Raw genomic sequence first — 21,279 nt, 5'->3', positions numbered from 1 at the left:
ATGCGACCCCTGGGGCAAGTAGTCGGAGAGCCCCATAAGACATTATGAGCGTTGAAGTCCCCCAGAAGAAGAAATGGGCGAGGGAGTTGGCTAATAAGTTCCGTGAGAGCCTCAGTGTCTATCGCATCCGGAGGTGGTAAATAAACAGAACAGACTGTGAGCCTCCGACCCACAAGAATGTCAACTGCAACTGCTTGCAAGTCGGTGACGAGAGGGAGCTCAGATGAGGGGTGCACATCACGGACAAAAACTGCAACACCACCCTTTGCCCTTTGCCCCGTCAGATCATCTTTTCGATATGCGGTATAGCCGCGTAAAGAAGGAGAATCAGTGGCCCGAAAATGTGTCTCTTGGAGACATAAGCACAAGGGGCACTCTCGTATGAGGAGTTGTAATTCGGCCACATGCGTCCTGAAACCATTCAGGTTCCACTGTAATATGGGAGCCAGTGATCAGGGTGGCTGAACTTTCACCCTGCCTCTGTGCTTTGGAGGAGAGACCGTACTGGCCGGAGATTTATTCCTGGGGCGAGAAGACCGCCCCCGGTCGACATCAATGTCCATAAGATCCGATGACGACCCACGGGAGATGTCAGACAGTACGATGGCATCATCATCGGACCGACGCTGACTAGTCTCCTCAGGTGGCAGAACCTTCAGCTTCTGAGGCTTTGTCTTGGGGGGCTTGGAATGCAGAGCCTTGTCAACAGTTGGAGGTTGACTCGCCTGGGCAGAAGGCGCCATATGGGGGGAGGCTGGAAGTACCTCAATGTCAGCAACCACGGCCTTGTCCGATGTAGCGGGGAGAGCCGCAGATTGCAAAACAACCGCAGCAGCACAAGTGCACTGGCAAGCGCAGGTTTTAGTGCTAACACTAGCAACCTCCGTTTGTGTAGCAACAGTGGCCAGTTGTACCGGTTTTTTGAGAGCGGAAGCGAAAGATGTGGAAAAACCAGGAGGTTGCATGGCCTTAAAGATCTTCTTGGCCTCACCATAGGGGATGCGCTTAGAGGTTTTAATCTCCTGTACCTTCCGCTCTTCGAGATAGATGGGGCAGATCCGGCTCCAGACAGGGTGACTCCCAGAGCAATTCACGCACTTCACAGGCGAGGAACAATCGGCTCCGTCATGGGCAGGCTGACCACATTTACCACACGTGGCTATTCCATTGCACCCCAACGTAGTATGCCCAAAGCGCTGACATTTAAAACAGCGCATTGGGTTGGGGAAATATGGCCGTACGGACAAACGTAAGAACCCCGCTTTAACATGCTCCGGGAGTCTCGGGCAACTGAATGTGAGAATAAACGAGTCAGATTTGACGAGGTCCCCATTGACTCGTTTCATAATGTGCTGCACGTCAACAATTCCTTCGTCAGCCCACTCAGATTTTAGCACGTCTATGGGGATATCCACCAAGTCCCTACACGTCACAACACCCTTACTATAGTTCAAAGTGGAGTGGAGCTCGGTCTCGACAGCGTACTCTCCTAGACAATTTGCTTTCCGAAGGGCAGCGACTTGACGGGAACTAGAAGTTTCAACTAACAGAGTCCCATTGCGCAGTCGCTTTACAGATTTCAGCATTCCTGCAATTCCCTCAAGACCCTTGTGGATGTAAAAGGGAGAAACCCTCTCAAAGCTACCCTCCTTCCTTTTAATAATCAAAAACACATTCTGATGATCAGCATGTGCTCCGTTACTACATTCTGTTAAATCTCTAGCAACACCAGGCGCTGGAGGACTCGCAGCGCGTAGCCGCTTTTTCGATTGGGTGTGTTTTCCAACCAGCGGCCCACCCAAGCCACTGGTAGGGGGAAAAGTAGAGGTCGAAGGGTCCATTGTGGTCCCACGAGCAGCTAGGGAACTAAAAGTCCGCTCAGACAGAGCCCCGCGTGCCTGAGTAAGCCTTATACAACTGGGGTGCGGCAGGTGCCCCAGAGGTTGCCCGCTTGCGACTGTTCCACCCCAACAGCCATGCATCTTCTAGGCGCGGAGCACACCGAAAGATTGAGGGGTTTTTATAGAGGTTGGCCTTCCTCGCAATCCAGGCGGTCAAGCCAAGATTACCATTCCCCGCAGCACACAACGTTTCACCGCCGCGCCGTACGGTGGTCGCTGAAGCATGTCCGGGGGTTACGGTGTCAGGACACTGGCGGCGCAGACCAGTCCCCAGCTCAGGACCCCGGGGTCGCCAAGCCCGTACTCAGCAAGTGAATGCTGAGCCCCTGGGGGAGTGTGGGTGTGGGTGTGGGTGTGTGTGTGTGTGTGTGTGTGTGTGTGTGTGTGTGTGTGTGTGTGTGGTGTGAGAGAGAGAGAGAGAGAGAGAGAGAGATCCACCAAAACGTAAAACTGCTTCTGAATGCGGAACACAAGACACATATGAGGAACTTGTAAAATTTCTTGTATGTGACTATGAAAACTACAAATGCATGCATAATCATTGTGATAATTGTCCCAGTGGTGACAAACTGTCAGAATTATTTAAACAGAAGTTATCTTCAAAGGTGTTGACAATGAAATTGAGTTCAGTCAGTGGATAAAGACAGATCATTGGGCAGAATTGATAAAGCAGTAAGCAACTGTTGGTGAAAACATAGACTTGTTGGGAAAAAAATTACAGGCACTTAAACCACACTCATTTATATGCAAGTGTCAGTCAAAATCATTGAAGAAATTTAAAAAAAATTCTAACCCCAGAAAAAGCAATTCTGTAAATGGACTTTGCTGGAAACAACATATTTGTAGTTCAGAATGAAACTCAAAGTTACCACTGGACAAGAAGCAGCTATACAATCCATCACATGGGTGTTTACCCTCTCCCTTAAAACCCATATCCTTTCGTCTTTCCCTCTCCTTCCCTCTTTCCTGATGAAGCAATCTTTGGTTGCGAAAGCTTGAAATTTGTGTGTGTGTACATGTGTTTTTCGTCTCTATCAACATACCAACGCTTTCGTTTGTTAAGTTACAGCATATGTGTTTTTAGATATTTTTTTCCACGTGGAATGTTTCCCGCTATTATATTAATATCATTAATTTGAACACAACATTTACGTTTGTTATTGTCACTGTTGCATTTCGTAATCTTTTCTATCATCTTACTTTCTCTTTTTGTTTATGCAAGTAGTTTCACTTTGTACTAACGTTCCCCCTTTTTACTGTAAACTACCAACAATTTTATCCTGCCTATATATGCTCAATAATAAGTAACTTACTTCCAAACCATAACCAAAAAAATTTTTCCACTTTCAACACTACCGCTGCTATAAAATCCACCATTCCCAGTTTACAAACAGTTCCTTTCACCTATTAATCAACCATTTCAGCTAGTTCTAACAACTTTTGCTTTATTTCCATTTCCGGTTTCCCATACCACCGATCATTTTTTAGCCGCTTCCCACAGGTTTTAACATCATTATTTCTTTTTCAGACAATTGTTAGCCTCATTTTCATAATCTGCCACCACAAAACCACTCCTTTTAATACATTTACACACAGTTTTTTCGAAATTTTCCCGAATTTCTCCACCCTTTAACGTGTTTTGGCGGCAACACAACCACCAAACCTTTATGCACATCATTGTCTACCAACCCAAGTTCACCACAGGATCAAAATAGCCCAGCTTTAACCAACACTTTTTCGCCTTTTTTCACACCAAATCTCCAGTTGCTTTCTAGTTCACCTTTATCTCTCCCCATACATTTTTATTTTCATTTCAGCCTCATGTTACACTTTCCACCTTCTAATACCATGTCACTCCCACGACGACGCCATTAACTTATATTTACATTCCCTCCGCAAACATGCCTTCGCCCTAGCCAGATTACGCTCTCATATTTTATTTACTCAGGGTTGTCTGACATTTGGCACTACCCACAAAGGCCTCACACTTAAAGTTCCCATCTCTGGCTGTAACCCTTCTTTCCATCAGGCCCTATACCAGTTCCAAACTGAACAATCCATAGCCCTCACCCACCTAATCCTAGACCTACACATCAACTCAGCCAATGAACACACCTGTCAACTCCTATCCCTAATAAAAGTCCTCAATCTTTCCTCTCCCACATTCACACAGACTGTTCAGAGCATCCTCCAACAGGCCAACCGCAAATTAGAACAGCATGCCACCCTCCATCTAAAAAAAATTTAATCTCCTGGTTTCCCACCTCCGGAAAGGCAACTCACTCTCCCTCCACAACCTTTCCAAGAAGCCTCAACCTCCTCTCATTGCACACAGACCCAGTCTCTCAAATCTACTCAATCTCGCACTTCCTGCTCCACCCACCTCTAAACCTCAAAATTCTAATCAACACAATCTGGAAGCACAACAGCCTAATTCAGTAGTTAACCTTTCCTCCAAACCTCTCTCCCAATCCGAAACCTCTGTCCTATCCAAAGGCCTTATCTTGAGCCCTACTCCCAGATTCAACCAAACAGCCCTCATCAAAGATTTACTGTCCTACACTCATACTCTCTTCTGGAAATATCACTTTGCCACGAAGAAAAATAATCCTAATCCTACTCCTAATGATCCAACTCCCCAAGACACCATCCAAATTGAACCCTGCCTGGAACAGTTCAGTCTTCCATCACAGCGGGACCCACCTCCCTTTCCTCAAAATCACCCTCTCCAAACCTTACAGGAATTTATCACTTCCAGCCTTGCCTCTCAATCCTTCTTGAAAAACCTTAATCCTACTCCCAACGTCACCACAGCTGAAGCCCGAGCTATCCATGATCTCAAGGGTGACCGATCCATTGTCATTCTCCTGGCTGACAAGGGTTCCACGCCCATGGTACTTGATCGTCGGGAGTATGTGGCTGAGGGACTGCGTCAGCTTTCAGACAACACCACATACAAAGTTTGCCAAGGTAATCCCATTCCTGATGTCCAGGTGGGGCTTCAAGAAATCCTCAGAACCTTAGGCCCCCTACAAAACCTTTCACCTGACTCCATCAACCTCCTGACCCCACCGACACACCGCACCCCTACCTTCCGCTTGGTAAGTCTTGGAATCTTTGTTTTTTAATATATACTTCCACATGGGAAAAATATATTAAAAACAAAGATTCCAAGACTTACCAAGCGGGAAAGCGCCGGTAGACAGGCACAATAAATAAAATACACACACACACACACACACACACACACACACACACACACACACACACACACACACAGAATTTCTAGCTTTCGCAACTGACAGTTGCTTCTTCAGGAAAGAGGGAAGGAAAGGGAAAGACGAAAGGATGTGGGTTTTAAGGGAGAGGGTAAGGAGTCATTCCAATCCCGGGAGTGGAAAGACTTACCTTAGGGGGAAAAAAGGACAGGTGTACACTCGCACACACACACATATCCATCCGCACATGCACAGACACAAGCAGACATATTTAAAGGCAAAGAGTTTGGGCAGAGATGTCAGTCAAGACGGAAGTGCAGAGGCAAAGATGATGTCATAGCTCATGTCATGTGACCTCACTAGCGAATGACGGCAATTATTCAGAGCACGAGGCCTACGAGAAAGACAGGCCGCGGCGCGTACGTTACGAAGGTAGGTCGAGCTCACTCAGATCAGCAAACTGTGTTTCTACACCTGTTAACTCTTAAGTAGATGTGTATGTACGAACGAGAATTGCATCATCTATTGGCATCCACTGTTATTAGTCCTACAACAATAGGAAGTCCTTAGGCCTACTAACAGGCTCTAATTTGGCAATTAAAATCGTGCCAAAATGAGTATCAGTTGCGTAGAAAAGCCGAGGTGTTCTGGCATGAAGAGACTTGTGACATTACTCAGTAACACATCATGCACATTTTTTTGAAGGTCAATTACACTCTTTGCCATCGATTGCATAATTTTTTATCTATGAAAGAATAACATTAAATATGAAAACTAAGTTGAAGCTCGGTCTTTTTTTTTAGTGTGTGTTACACGTTAAGTCATATCATATACAAATGTGCCGGTAAAATTTTAAATAGTGGCATAAATGACTTATCTTCTGGGCCTGACATTTTGCAAATGGCTGATCCTCAAAGTGTTACGATTTGAATGAGAGTTATAACGTCCTGTGATTTAAGAAATTCACTGCACATTCTCACACATAACATAAATCATCTTGTGTGGAAATTTACTTTGTAAGTAACGCATTTCAAGCCACTATTCATAATATTTTATGGTGATCTGTTAGAAATGTAAACAATTGTGATGTGACGCACATCGAATGCACATTAGTTGTTACGGACGTACTGCATAATCTTCGACCTAAAGGCTTTGACACTTTTCGGTGTCGGCAAACTGGTCTGTGCATTGTGTAAATTACTCATTTCTATACAACTAAACTTTTATTTTGGTGTTATTCTCTGATTTCTGTTTCATTACTACAGAATTATTCAGCAGTAGTGGACTAAAGTTCTTTGTCAGCGTGTCAGATCTTACACGTCAAACCTACAAAACTTTACCTGAAATCTAAAACAATAAAAAATCACAGAATTCTAAAAAATTCCCAGGTTTTTCCCAGATTTGTCACGGATGAAAAAATTCCCGGGTTTTTCCCGGATGTCCCGGGCCGTATACACCCTGAAATTGCAAGACACTTCCAGGGGCAGATGTGGACTCTGACCAATCTGTTGGTTATGAGCTGTAGATTAAAACTGAAGAAACTGCAAAAAGGTGGGAATTTAAGGAGATGGGACCTGGATAAACTGAAAGAACCAGAGGTTGTACAGAGTTTCAGGGAGACCATAAAGGAACAATTGACGGGACTGGGGGAAAGAAATACACTAGAAGAAGAATGGGTAGCTTTGAGGGATGAAATAGTGAAGGCAGCAAGAGAATCAAATAGGTGAAAAGACGAATGCTAGTAAAAACCCTTGGGTAACAGAAGAAATATTGAATTTAATTGATGAAAGGAGAAAATATAAAAATGCAGTAAATGAAGTAGGTAAAAGGAATACAAACGTCTCAAAAATGAAATCGACAGGAAGTGCAAAATGGCTAAGCAGGGATGGCTAGTGGACAAATGTAAGGATTTAGAGGCTTATGTCACTAGGGGTAAGATAGATACTGCCTACAGGAAAATTAGAGAGACCTGTCGAGAAAAGAGAACCACTTGTATGAGTATCAAGAGCTCAGATGGAAACCAAGTTCTAAGCCAAGAAGGGAAAGCAGAAAGGTGGAAGGAGTATATAGAGGGTCTGTACAAGGGTGACGTACTTGAGGACAATATTCTGGAAATGGAAGACAATGTAGATGAAGATGAAATGGAAGGTACAATACTGCGTGAAGAGTTTGACAGAGCACTGAAAGAAATGAGTCAAAACAAGGGCCCGGGAGTAGACAACATTCCTTTAGAGCTACCGATGTTCTTGGGAGAGCCAGTCCTGACAAAACTGTACCATCTGGTGAACAAGATGTATGAAACAGGCGAAATACCGTCAGACTTCAAGAAGAATACAGTAATTCCAATCCCAAAGAAAGCAGGTGTTGACAGATGTTAAAATTACCAAACTATCAGTTTAATAAGCCACAGCTGCAAAATACTAACGCAAATTCTTTACAGACGAATGGAAAAACTAGTAGAGGCCAACCTTGGGGAAGATCAGTTTGGATTCTGTAGAAATATTGGAACACATCAGGCAATAGTGACCTTACCACTTATCTTAGAAGAAAGATTAAGGAAAGGCAAACCTATGTTTCTAGCTTTTGTAGACTTAGAGAAAGCTTTTTACAATGTTGACTGGAATACTCTTTCAAATTATAAAGGTGGCAGGGGTAAAATACAGGGAGTGAGAGGCTATTTACAATTTGTACAGAAACCAGATGGCAGTTATAAGGGTCGAGGGACATGAATGGGAAGCAGCGGTTGGGAAGGGAGTGAGACAGGGTTATAGCCTCTCCCCGATGTTATTCAACCTGTATATCGAGCAAGCAGTAAAGGAAACAAAAGAAAAATTCGGAAAAGAAATAAAAACTTTGAGGTTCGCCGATGACGTAATTCTGTCAGAGACAGCAAAAGAACTTGGAAGAGCAGTTGAATGGAATGGACAGTGTCTTGAAAGGAGGATATAAGATGAACATCAACAAAAGCAAAACGAGGATAATGGAATGTAGTCGAATTAAATTGGGTGATTCTGAGGGAATTAGATTAGGAAATGAGACACTTAAAGTAGTAAAGGAATTTTGCTATTTGGGGAGCAAAATAACTGATGGTGGTATAAGTAAGGAGGATATAAAATGTAGACTGGCAATGGAAAGGAAAGCGTTTCTGAAGAAGAGAAATTTGTTAACATTGAGTATAGATTTAAGTGTCAGCAAGTCGTTTCTGAAAGTATTTGTGTGCAGTGTGGCCATGTTTGGAAGTGAAACATCGACGATAAATAGTTTGGACAAGAAGAGAACAGAAGCTTTTGAAATGTGGTGCTACAGAAGAATGCTGAAGATTAGATGGGTAGATCACAAAACTAATGAGGAGGTATTGAATAGAATTGGGGAAAAGAGGAGTTTGTGGCACAACTTGACAAGAAGAAGGAACCGGTTGGTAGGACATATTCTGAGGAATCAAGGGATCACAAATTTAGCATTGGAGGGCAGTGTGGAGGGTAAAAATCATACAGGGAGACCAAGAGATGAATACACCAAGCAGATTAAGAAGGATGTAGGTTGCAGTAAGTACTGTGAAATGAAGAGGCTTGCACAGGATAGAGTAGCATGGAGAGCTGCATCAAACCAGTCTCAAGACTAAAGACCACAACAACATTCATAGGAAAGCAATTAATAATTTTATTTTATTACAGTGTGTACTGGCTTGGGAATTATTTAAGATCAACTATAAGATCCAACCAGGTTGGAGAAATTGATGTAAGCATTTTTCAATGTGTCTGCACTTTTTCCAAAAATTGCAAAGTGACACATATTAGTTTTTTGTATTGTTCCTTGTGGCTTTACTGCTTAAATAATTATATGTCTTAAGTGTCTGCTTCCCTAACCTTATGAAAAAAAATTCCGAATCAGAAGCTTCATAAACATCTTAGTTATGGGCGTTTTTATAGATAAGTGCGATTTTGCACCGACATTCTTGCAGAGCCCAGTTATCAGAATATCACTACATTTAAAATTACATATAAAAAAATTTAATCTGAGAGCAAAAAAAATTTTGCGCAATTTCTTATTTCCTGAAAATCCGAGATGATGGATGAAACGACCTGCGCGACTTGATGTGGAATGACCCTTAACTAAAACCAACATATCACTTGCCCACATCCAAAACACTGGCAGCACCACAATCAGCAGTCTGAGTCTGCCTTCCTGGTATTTGTTGCCAAAAAATGCTGGACTCATCACTTATGTCCTACAGTTATCATTATTTGCTTATTTAAAAAACAGTTTCAAGAAAACTCATCCACAGCATCATCACTACCTCTACAACCGGGTGGTTATAACTGAAGTGCAGCTACTATAGATGTCCAGTGTGGGCTGTAATTATCGTATGGCAGCGAAACTTCGCACATATTCTAATGCATTAATGCAGAACTGATTCACAATGGAACAAATTAGTTCCAGTTTTGGCCACCAGATGGAAATCAGGCACTGTGAATGCAAGAAAGACATATGAAAATGTTTCCATATGTAATAGATTAGGAACGTGATGTGGGCAGAGGAGATCAATCAAGTGACAAAGGCATAATGTTGATTACTCATGTATCATTAACTGCCACTTACATGATTTGTTCAATATGAGCACTGGAGACACTGATAAGATGCGGCATCCAAAAAATGAAATAATCAACACTTCCAGCAGAATCTGCGCAATGCGTTCCTGTAGACTGGTCTTCAGATCAGGTACAGATGGTACACATACCTGGTATATTGACCCAGAGCTAAAGCTCACGTGGATTCAGATTAGGTGATCTTACAGGGCACACATCTGGAAAACCTCTGGAGATAACACATTTGTTGAAGGTTGCATTATGCAGATCTTTCACTGGGTAAGCGACTAAGTGTTGCCCTATCTTGCATGAAAACAGTTATTTCCACACAGTTGTGCTTGTCCAAAGCAGGAATCATATAATTTACAAGCAAGTCTCAATAACATTCAAATATCACAGTGCACCTGACAAGTCCTCTGAGTGTACTCTCTTCAACAAAAACAAAGACCGAGAATAAAAGTGTTCATGAATCTACATCACCGTGTCACGAACGGCGTGTGCAATGGCTTTTTGTGCACTACACTTGGTTTAACCGTACTCCAAATTTGGCAGTCCTGTGTACTCACTGCACCCTGTAGCAAAATTGTGCCTTGTCACTCCATAGAATATTGCGTGGTCACATGTTATCATCTTCGATCCATGCCAGAAACCAAAGAGCAAATTCAGAATGTTGTTTCATCATTTGGATCTTGTATGGGTACCAGTGCATAACAGACCACAAAACTTTCTGTACTGTTGACCAAGGGATGGACAAGTCTCTTGACACTGTAACAACAGAATCACTACCCAGGGCATATGCTGCATGGTCACTAACTTCCACCGGGATAGGACACCTTCCCTTTCAGGTGCTGCACCAAGTTCACCCATCTTTTCAAATTTCATTGTCATCTTTTTTAAACCATTTAAAGATGTTGGATCTCTCCTAAGACATTTCAGTCGGCAATACTTTGTCAAGGCAGCACTGTAATTGCTGCCATTCACAAAAAACAGTTTCATTAACACTGCATGATCTCTCTGCTCGATAGCCACACTGTTCACTCACATTATGGCTTGTCAAATGCCAGTGTACATGTCATACCATCATACAAACAGTGTAAGCACCAGATTTGCACCTGGTGGCCGTAACTGGATCCAACATTTTTTCCAGTGTAAACCATTCCACATTAACACAATACCATATTATGAAATTTTGCTGCCATACGATAATTACAGTCTACAACACACCTCCATGAGTAGCTACATTTCAATTATAACCACCCAGTGTTTCTGGATGTAAGATATATCAATTTATGCAGCATTTGGTCAATTAGGCAGCTGGTACTGTAATATGAATTCATATCTACATTTGTCGACTTGGCCACTTTACATACTGCAAACCAACTTCTACACTATCTACTATTTGCACTATGTACAAAAATAAATAAAAAACTAAATTTTAAGTAAGGCAACAAGAAGTACAATGACAAGACTGCCAGATCACAAAAAATTATATGTGTAAATAAATATTTGTTATTAACAGAAGTTGGTTACTCTCAAAGTAACACTGCAGCTGCAAAAAATAAATAAATGTGGAGCTAGAGGAAATTGTGCCAACTGTGACTAACACAAATTAGTGTTCAAATAACACAGGTCCACAGATTTTCACCTTTTATTTTTTACAGGAATGAAAGAAGCCACAAAGATGCACAAATATCAAATTACAGCTGTCACTTAACTCTGGGTTGGAAGTAGATAAGGTATTCATAGTCACACTTGTGGAATATTATGAGAGCTACATGCAAATGCTTTGTAACAACACTTCCTCTGCCGAAAGTGATTGGCGTGGATGCTTTGGCAACAGAAAATGGTTCAAATGACTCTGAGCACTATGGGACTCAACATCTATGGTCATCAGTCCCCTAGAACTTAGAACTACTTAAAACCTAACTAACCTAAGGACATCACACAACACGCAGCATCACGAGGCAGAGAAAATCCCTGACCCCGCCGGGAATCGAACCCGGGAACCCGGGTGTGGGAAGTGAGAACGCTACCGCACGACCACGAGATGCGGGCGCTTTGGCAACACGAATTTTCAATATGAAATTGGTGTGCCTGCTATTTGTTTTGTTTTCTGTTAGGGCACAAAAACAACTGAGGTCATCAGTCACCATGTAAAGACATTAATCATCAAGAAGTAAAAGAACTTAAAACAACTGTATGGTCTGCCCAATCGATGGAAGGAAATAGAGCTAAGATTGATGGCTTCCTCTAGGAGAAAGGGCCACAAAATACGCTGTAGAGACAGTGCACGTCCTAAAATGTCCATCATACTGCTTCGACGGATAGAAAATAAAACATGGTTGACAGCCCATGCATAAGTTGTTCCATGGCCAATAACTTGGATGGAAAATATACATTAAAATGTAAGTGGTTTTAAAAAAGGGCATTCGGTGAGGAAATGGCAAATCATCAAATGTTGACGACAATGAATGCAAAGTGGTGGAGGATCATCACTTAAATTGCAATAGCTAATACAATAATGACCAATACTCAACCTGTTAAAATGATCTCGTAGCAAGTGGGCTGAGAAGAGGTTAGACAAGCCTCTGGGAGAGGTTTAATTCCCTGGAGCTTGTTCCCACGAAGGGAAGACCAGTGGTGATACCAAAGTGACATCAACTGCCGACAGATAGCAGCGTTGAGATCATCTGAAGGTATGGAAGGGCTAGCAGACTGGGGTATGAGGACTGTAGCATTGGCAGCAGCAGCAGCAGCAGCAGCAGCAGCAGTCTCATTTCCTGTCAGACCAACGTGACCAGGAACCCACATGAACAACACAGCTGGTCCCGCAACAGCCAGCAAGTGAAAGTTTTCTCAGACGCATTGCACTAAAGGATGGACTGTGTACAGCACACACAAGCTCTGAAGGGCACAGAGAATCTGAGCATAAGACACATTTAAAAACCCTGTGTCACCAGAAGTACTGGGTGGTCTGATAGAGAGCAAAGAGCTCTGCTGTAAATATTGAGCGGTCTTTTGGAACCCGATACTGACAGTGGTTGGTGCCAATTACAAAGGCACACCTGACACCACAGCCTGTCTTAGAGTCATCAATGTAAATGAAGGTGCTAGTGGTAATATGCGTGCGAAGTTCGAGAAACACTGCTATAGATTGAATCTGGAGTAGTTTCCTCAGGAAGCTAATGAAGTCCAAGATGAAATAATGCCCAGGTGATGAAGGACTCACACCCATCAGGAATGTAGCAGGCAGCTTGAAGATAAGCTGCCATAGTAGGAGCCAAAAGTGAACTCCAGGAAGTAACAGAGAAGAAGGACCCACCAAACATTGGCGGTCGAGGGAGTTTTCGAAAAAAGAGGCATAGTATGGATGGCCAGGTGTGGCAGACAAACATCATGCGTATCTGCTGAGGAAAACATCATGCCAGTAGGACAGCAGAAGTTTGGCAGCTTCTGCATTGAGACTCTCAACTGGGCTACTGTAACAGGCGCTAGAGGCCAAATGGATTTCACAATGGTGGATTGTACTATGATGGCATAAGATGGACAGACGGTAAATGAAACACCCATTGTCAAACGGACAACTGAGCAGTACAAACAAATGACAATCATCCAATCTACTCCCCAGGAAGTACTGTGCAGGACATGTAGGGTACTGAGAGAGACCGGGTACAGCATGTGGGCAGGTACAGCATTTAAGAGAACCAATAAAGTTTTCTATCAAGCATGAGCTCCAGGAATTTTTTAGTTTCAGTGAACAGAAGAGCAAAAAGCTCGAAGATGTTAAGATGGTGGAAGAAACCCACTGTGCCAACAAAAATTCATACAAATGGTTTTCTCAATGGAAAAGTGAAAGGCACTGTTGATGGTCCATGAATAAAGAAGAACGAGACATCACTGACGATGCCACTCACGGAGACAAGTCCGTGCAGATCTGCAACAGATCACAAAGTTGTTGATGAAAAGGGAGCCAGAGGAGCCCAGCGGGAGAAAGGCCATTATAGGGTTAATAGTGGTAGCAAATAGGATGACACTCAGGACGGAACCCTGAGACACACCGTTTCCTGGATAAAGGTGTCCAACAAGGGAGAACCCATACATACCTTAAGTGCATCCACCAGGCACTGTAGGCTTTCTCTAAATCAAGAAACATGGCGACAGTGTTATTTCTGCAGAAAACCATTCATGACCTGGGTTGACAAAGTGATGAGATGGTCAACTACAGAACGGTGTTCTCAATAACCATATTTTGCAGCGATTAGTAGAATACAAGATTCGAGCCACTATAGCAACCAGCTATGAATCATACATTCCATCACCTTGCAAAGACAGCTGGTGAGTGGTGAGAGAAATGGGGCAGTAATCAGAAGGAAGGTGTTGGTCCTACACCACACTTAGGTATGGGTATGACACTGGCTTCACACCAGCATCTGGTAAATGTGCCATCTGTCTAAATTAAACATATGAAGGAGAAAGTCCTTCCCTGCAACAAGAGAAAGGTGCTGCAACATATGAGTGCGAACATCATCTGGCCCTGGGACAGATGATCAGGATGAAGTGAGAGCATGATCTAGCTTTCTCATAGTAAAGGCAGCATTGCAGCACTCATGATTCTGAGAGGAGAAGAGTATCGCCCGAGAACCCTCCACTTGTTTCCTAGGGATGAAGGTGGGATGACAGTGAGTGCAACTTGAAATCTCAGGTGTTACAAGACAGCAATAAAGTCCACAATGAAATTATCTGTTCCAGTCAGCCCAGAAATTGGGGAACAGACCTTGGTCCCAGAGAGCTGACAGAGGTTGCCCTCTGATGGAAGAGGGAGTGAATCTTTTTTTTTTTTTTTTTTTTTTTTTTTTTTTTTTTTTTTTTTTTACTAGTAAATTGAATCTTGCTAGCTGTTTGCTATCACAAAGAATCCGATGGCATTATGGTTAAAAATGAGCAGCGCCTGCCTATGCACTCTAATTGCTTTGTGGCACACCTCACTCTACCATGGACCAGGACATGGCGTGGTACAGATGAAATGCAAGGTATGGAATGTTCTGCGGCAGTAAGTGTAATGTTTGCAAGGTACTGTACCCAGTCATTACAGCTGGGAAAATGTTGTTTGTCAAAGTTTGCCAGGGAGGAGTAAAGCCTGCAGACAGTCTTAGAAATCTGCAAACTTTGTTTACATGTAGGTGGAGTAGAAATCAGCAAACAAATAGCACACACTGTAAACCGACACTCAAGAACATGTCAGAAAGAATTGAGTACTTGAGACGATGGGAAGCTGGGCAGTGCAAAAGGAAAGGTCCAATTGGGAACAGGTATTCATGGAGTCTGAAACAAATGTAGGTGCTCCATATTAAGACAAATGAGGTTGAGTTGATTGAGAAGGTCACCCAAGAGGGCACTTCTTAGATTCTGGAATAGCCCCAAAGGGGATGGTTGCGTTAAAGTCACTGAGCAGCAAAAAGATATGAGGGAGTTGACTAATAAGCTGGACAAAGACTGCCCTGGTTGCACTGAATGACAGATGGATGTAGGCATTGCAGAGAAATCAGACGTAAAGAAAGATAATATGGACTGCAACAGCTTACAGCGTGTGTTCTGTGAGATGGTTTTAGCTATAAACATCATCTTGGATGAGCGGAAGCCCCCCCCCCCCCCCCCCCACACCAGCTAGAATGCCATCCTCAAGGGGGAAGGTCAATGCAAAGCGAAAGGAAATGCAAGAGGTCAAAGTAGTTGCAAGGACACAATTTTGTACCTTGGAGGCAGAAAACAAGCAGAGGCTGCAACTCCAAGAGCTCCTCCTTGTTGGAGGAGTCATAACGGGGATAGGAGAGGAAGGAACAAATGAATGGTTGTCACCTTCGCAGCTGCCAAGTGCCAGCCTTCAAAGACACTCTGCTACAGGGCGTAGAGACTGGAGGATCCTGTTCCATGAGATCTAAAGAGGTGTTGGCATTCTCTTTGGGGTTGGCCTGTGCATTCCAGGGCAGAAAAATGGCAGACAGCGAGCACAATCAAATTGGTGGTGAAGGAATCACATAGTGCCACTGCTGAATGGGCTCTCCAAGTCAGGAAAGGAGAAGACCATTTGTCATTGTTTGATTTCTTAGAGCCTTTGTGGTCAGCAGATGAAGACTCAGATGTTTGTTGGCTGGAGGGACATAAGAAGTCTTCATGGGAATGTTCCTTTTGTCCTTTCCATCCTGGCGGTTATGAAGCACATGATTTCACCACTGGGGGAAAAAGATTTAGTGGCTTGTTCCGCAGCTGGAGGAGGAGGAGGAGGAGGAGGAGGAGGAGGAGGAGGATAAAAAGACTGGGTGTTATCATGATACTGGACAATTTTACAACTGCAGTGCTGCATTTGAGGTCACAAGTCTGTGCAGCCATGTCCATCGTGGAGCGAGGCATCGCAAGAATGGTACTGTCAAGTGCCAGATGGTATAATGTGGGGCTTTTGACTACCTAACAACTCACGAGCGAAAGGGAAGGGTACTTTTTCCTTTACCTGGACCTCCTGGACATCCTGCTCATCGAGATACACATGACATTCTTGGGATGAGGCTGCATAGTCGGCACTGCAATTGCTACAGTGCGAAGAAGGAGATGGGCAAGTTCCCTCTGAACCACAAGTACCTCCTTTGGCCTTATTTCGACAAGACAGCAAGTGTGGTTGTAATGTTGACACTGGTAGCAACACATCGATTTTGGAACATACAGTCAGACCACGATGAATTCAGAGCCTGCTTTGATCTTTGATGGATGCACTACTCAATCAAATGTGAGAAAAAGAGTGCATGTAGGTACCAACCTTTTTCATTACCCGATGTACTGCAGCGACACCCTGACCAGAGGGTTAAGTTTGGGTTCCTCCCTCAGTCAGGCCATCAAGCAGCTGAGTGTAATTTACATGACGCGAAGAATTCAACGTTTGACAGGCCTCGACACAAACAGGATAACCATGGAGGAGCGAACATGTAAGGAGTTGTTGGGCCTGAAAATCACGACTGGTCTACAGAAGCAAAGTTCAATTACACAAACAAGAGCAGGATTTCACAGATCCTGCAACTGCATCAACACCTTTCTGAGTAATAAGCAGATTAACTGTACCAAGGGGCCGGCCATGATGGCTGAGCGGTTCTAGGCGCTTCAGTCTGGAACCGCGCGATCGTTACGGTCGCAGGTTCGAATCCTGCCTTGGGCAAGGATGTGTGTGATGTCCTTATGTTGGTTAGGTTTAAGTAGTTCTAAGTTCTAGGGGACTGATGATCTCAGATGTTAAGTCCCGTAGTGCTCAGAGCCATTTGAATTTTTTTGTAGCAAGGGACTGACCACCTCCAGTACATGATAACTGAGGTACAGCTGGGAGATTCTTTGAATCTTCAGTCTCATTCTGTTTATGTTTAGCAGACTGAGACGTGATTGGCTCACTGCAAGAAAATCCCCATGGCTGCCAGCATCTGCAATGCTGCACTTATTGCAACTAGGAGCCCCCTTCAGAGGGTGATTGTTCACACCTCCCAAACTCCTGACAGGAGGACTGTCTAGCAATTTAGAATGGTAACAGTTCAGAAAAGCACTCCTCCCTGGGCTTGGCCTGTACCAAGGGGTATGTGGGAACCCTACATGTCAACCTGTGACTGGGAATTAAGCATTACCCAGTCACCTGTTATGCATCAAATGCATGAGTCGTCCCTCACAAGCACACATGAAGAAAGAAGAAACATAGAGGAATCTCAAATGGTGAAGCAGAGGAAGGGTAGGTAATGGAGAATGAAGAAAGAAGAAAAAATCAGATGAGGGACTGTTCTGATGTCAGGCTACTAAAACCCAGAACACACTGCCAAAAATATCCCAAACATTCCCCAAGGAAGGGGAAAAAGAATGGCAAAAGGACAGACATGTGGCACTAAGGGAAGATATGTTGCAAAGCTAGGGGTCCGTGGTAGCCAAGCACTAACTCACCAAAGAATGGTGAGCCCACCAGGGGGGGGCAGGGGGTATAGGAGGGTACGAGGAGGAGGAGGAGGAGGAGGAGGAGGAGGAGGAGGAGGAGGAGGAGGAGGGGGGGGGGCTCCTATTTAACATGACCCCACAAATCATGCACTGGTTTGTATTTCTGTATGTTATCTCCCTTGGGGAGAAATTCAACACCAAGAGGAAGAGGGATATTCAATACCTTGACATCCCATCTATCATTCACCCAGTGGTTCATGGCAAAAGACTGATACCTCCTGTTGCCTTTGCCAGTAACATAGATGCTACATTTAGACAGACATCATCATTTGGAGAACCACACAAAGTTACACTGCATGAATTTCAGTACTGAAGACAACATGACATGAATATTATACATTCACCAGACAAGTGGAGACTCTTTATTAATGGCTTAAAAACAGGCTGGAGGATAGTACTGTTATACAATAGTAATGAAAGGGCATCCATCCCTGTCACATACTATGCATTATGCAAAAAAGTTATACCATGTTGAAATCCATTGTAAACTGTGCTAATTACAATAAGGATGAATAGCTGTTGTGTGATTTAAGACTGTGATGCTGTTGGATTGGCATGAGGGTTACACTAAGCGTTGCTGCTACCTGTTTGATTGGCACAGTCATGCAAGATTAAAACACTAAACATATGAACTACTCTAGTACCTGGGTCAAGAAATATTGCCAATGAACCTCAACTGAATCTGAACAAAATTGTTCTCTCACCATTGCACATTAAGTTGGAGATCATTACAGCACTTCTTCATAACAGGAATGAAGCAGCATTTCAATATTTGTGTAAGAACTTTCCACAACTCAGCATGGAGAATATCAAAAAGGGGACGTTCATTGGTTCACAGATAGCTAGCTGTTGGGGGACACACACTGAGTCCACTAACATCAGATCAGCTGCATGTGTGGTATTGTTTTCATACCATGACATTCTTGTAACACAGGAAAGCCAGAAATTACAAGAACCTTGTGGACAAATTCATTCCTGCTTCTGAGGTCACTGGTTGCAACATGATCCTGGAGATGTAGTCCTTTTACTCCCACCTCGATGCACTCACTTCGGTGTACTCAGTGATGAGCACAGCAAGCAGTTCCACCAGGACATTTCTCTCACTGAACTGTGGTAGACACGATGGTAGATTACTGTTACGCAAGATGATTTCTGCTGGACGCTATAGAGAGATGTTCCACATACTACCCAGGCAAAGAAAAGGCATAAATAAATTAGTTGAGTTCAATTAATGTATATGTCCTATTACAGTAGCAAATAGGAGAAAGTGCCAACTTACTTGTAATCCTGAGATAAGAGAGAGTTTTCACTGTGATATTCATGTTCAATGCATCGAAACCATCTACTTTGGTATCTGCACGAAATCTACTGTGGCCCAGTGTAATGTCTCATTTAAAAAATGGTACAGGGAAAATCTTTGCATTCTGTATATCTTCTGCAAGGCTCATATTAAAATATGTAATCCTCATCTGAAGAGGAAAAATAATTTAAAAATTCATATAAATTATGGCTCACCAGTCCGACTTTCCTGTATAGCTTCTCCTTCACTGGTCACCACTACAGGATTATCTACTACTGCACCTCCGCTCCCAGTGGTGCCACCTCCACCACTATTTGAAGATGCATTTGCACCACCAGTCCCAGCACCTCCAGTCCGCTGCTGCTGTTCACGGGGAAGCTTTTTCTTCACATTGTTTAATGCAAGCTCACCCAAGTGAGAATTATATGGCGTGCAGTACGAGTGAGGCACAAACCCCTCCTGTCGACTGTCTGCAGCAATAACATACGCCCAGTCATTTTCACGATACAGGATGTTTACCACCTGAAATCATGAAAGTCAAAATTCTCATAATATTGCTCCTGGAAAAAGTTCATTAACATAATCATAAGGTACACCAAACTATAGGAGTTTTTCCACAAATTGTACACTGTCCTGGGGTATATTCTCTCTGAGAGTGTATCTTGTTTCCTAAGAATGACTGAACAATTGGGCTGTGATTATCTGGCAGAATGCAACAGAACCTGATACATGTCTACAGAGCAGCAAGTATGTGTTTATCTTGTTCTGTGTTCTCCTTGTACTGTATTTATTAAAATTTTGGCTGTGTTTTCCTGTTTAAGAGACTTAATCTTGTGTTTTTGTAAGTGTAAATTCATTCAGTCTGTAGCACAGTAGTTGCTCACAGAACAGCCAGCTACACAGCTCATTAATGCATCAGTGTCCACTGGTGACACATCAGGAGTGTAGCAAGTTACAGATCTGGGATTATGTATGCTTTCATAGTTTACTGCTAGGACAGTTAGAATGTGTGCATGCTGTGTGCGGATGCAGGAGCAGCTGGCCCCAGATCGCGAACAGCTAAACGCGCTTTTTGCTACAGTCAGTCATCTGATGCATTGCATGGGACACTTCAGGTATTGCTGGTTTTGTCCATGGGCTCTGCTTCCAAGGCACTTCATAGTGCACCCAGACTCAGTTGATCTGCCCTCTCAACAGGACGAGTGGCGGGTGGTAGGATGAGTGGCGGGTGGTAACGTATTTGTGTCGCTCAAGGTGGAGGGCCAATGTGGACACTGGCTGGCTGGTCTCACTCATTCCCCTTTTGTAAGGACAGGTAGCCACTCCTTCAGCAGTGTCCCAGTCAGCACGGGGGGAGGGGTTTACTAGTTACCGGGAGTTCCGACGTTATGCACATTATGGAACCCCTTAGGCAGATAGTGTTCAGGGCTGGAAAGAAAGCAAATGTGCACTTGGTACGTCTGCCAGGGGGCCTCATTCAAGATGAGGAAGTGGCCTTGCCTGCAGCAATCGAGTGTCCAGGGTGCAGTCATCTGCAAGTTGTGGCTCACGTCTGCACCAACACCTCTTGCATGGATTCTGAGGCCATCCTCAGTTCATACGGATGGCTGGCAGGGGTGGTGAAGACTGCTGACCTTACTTGTGGGGTACAAGCAGAGCTCGCAGTTTGCTTTTGGTTGGGGTTCTCCCCTTGGCTCCAAACCGTGGCTTTGTCGACTGTGATGGTCTTGGCTGCAGATTTCTAGACTTGCATTATCATGTGAGAATTTATAGAACTTCCCTTGATAGCTTAACTACACAAAGGAAGCAGTTTCTCAGATAGCAGAGTACTTGTAGGGTGTACATGAGGCTTTTTTTAGGTTAGACGGTAGTTTGAGGGGCTCTGATGAATGCCCACCAGTCGATATGCAGCAAGGGAAGTCAGACGGCATTTAGAATAAAGACATTTTGACTGTCAACAGCAACATCACTGTTAAGTAGTGTGAACACACAAATAGGAAAAGTTAATGGTTTAAATTAATGTACATAGTGTAGCAACAAGAGAATCTAAGCTTTCATCCACAATATTGGCCTTGAATATTAATAAGCTACAAGAAAAGCTAAGCTTTCACATATATTATTGGTCTTTTTAGCATGTGTTATACTTTAAGATATATAACACAATTGTGGTGGTTAATTTTTAAACAATGACATTAATGTCTGATCTGGACTCAAAATTATTTGAAGTGGCTGGTCCTCAAAGTGTTAAGTTTTAAATGAGA

The 21,279-nt window shown here is 43.4% G+C and overlaps 1 protein-coding gene across 1 annotated transcript in view; it reads right to left on the bottom strand.

The window, feature by feature from the left end:
* LOC126284145 (SH3 domain-containing protein Dlish) overlaps positions 1 to 21,279 on the bottom strand; it is a 95,226-nt gene that overhangs the window by 20,120 nt on the left and 53,827 nt on the right. Inside the window, exon 3 of the mRNA XM_049982863.1 lies at positions 19,234 to 19,540. Coding sequence (XP_049838820.1) covers positions 19,234 to 19,540 — 307 coding nt within the window. The remainder of the gene's footprint in view (positions 1 to 19,233; positions 19,541 to 21,279) is intronic.

This window comes from Schistocerca gregaria, chromosome 8, assembly GCF_023897955.1.
Source record: "Schistocerca gregaria isolate iqSchGreg1 chromosome 8, iqSchGreg1.2, whole genome shotgun sequence".
Classification (NCBI taxonomy): domain Eukaryota; kingdom Metazoa; phylum Arthropoda; class Insecta; order Orthoptera; family Acrididae; genus Schistocerca; species Schistocerca gregaria.
This window is presented reverse-complemented; position numbering and strand designations above follow the sequence as displayed.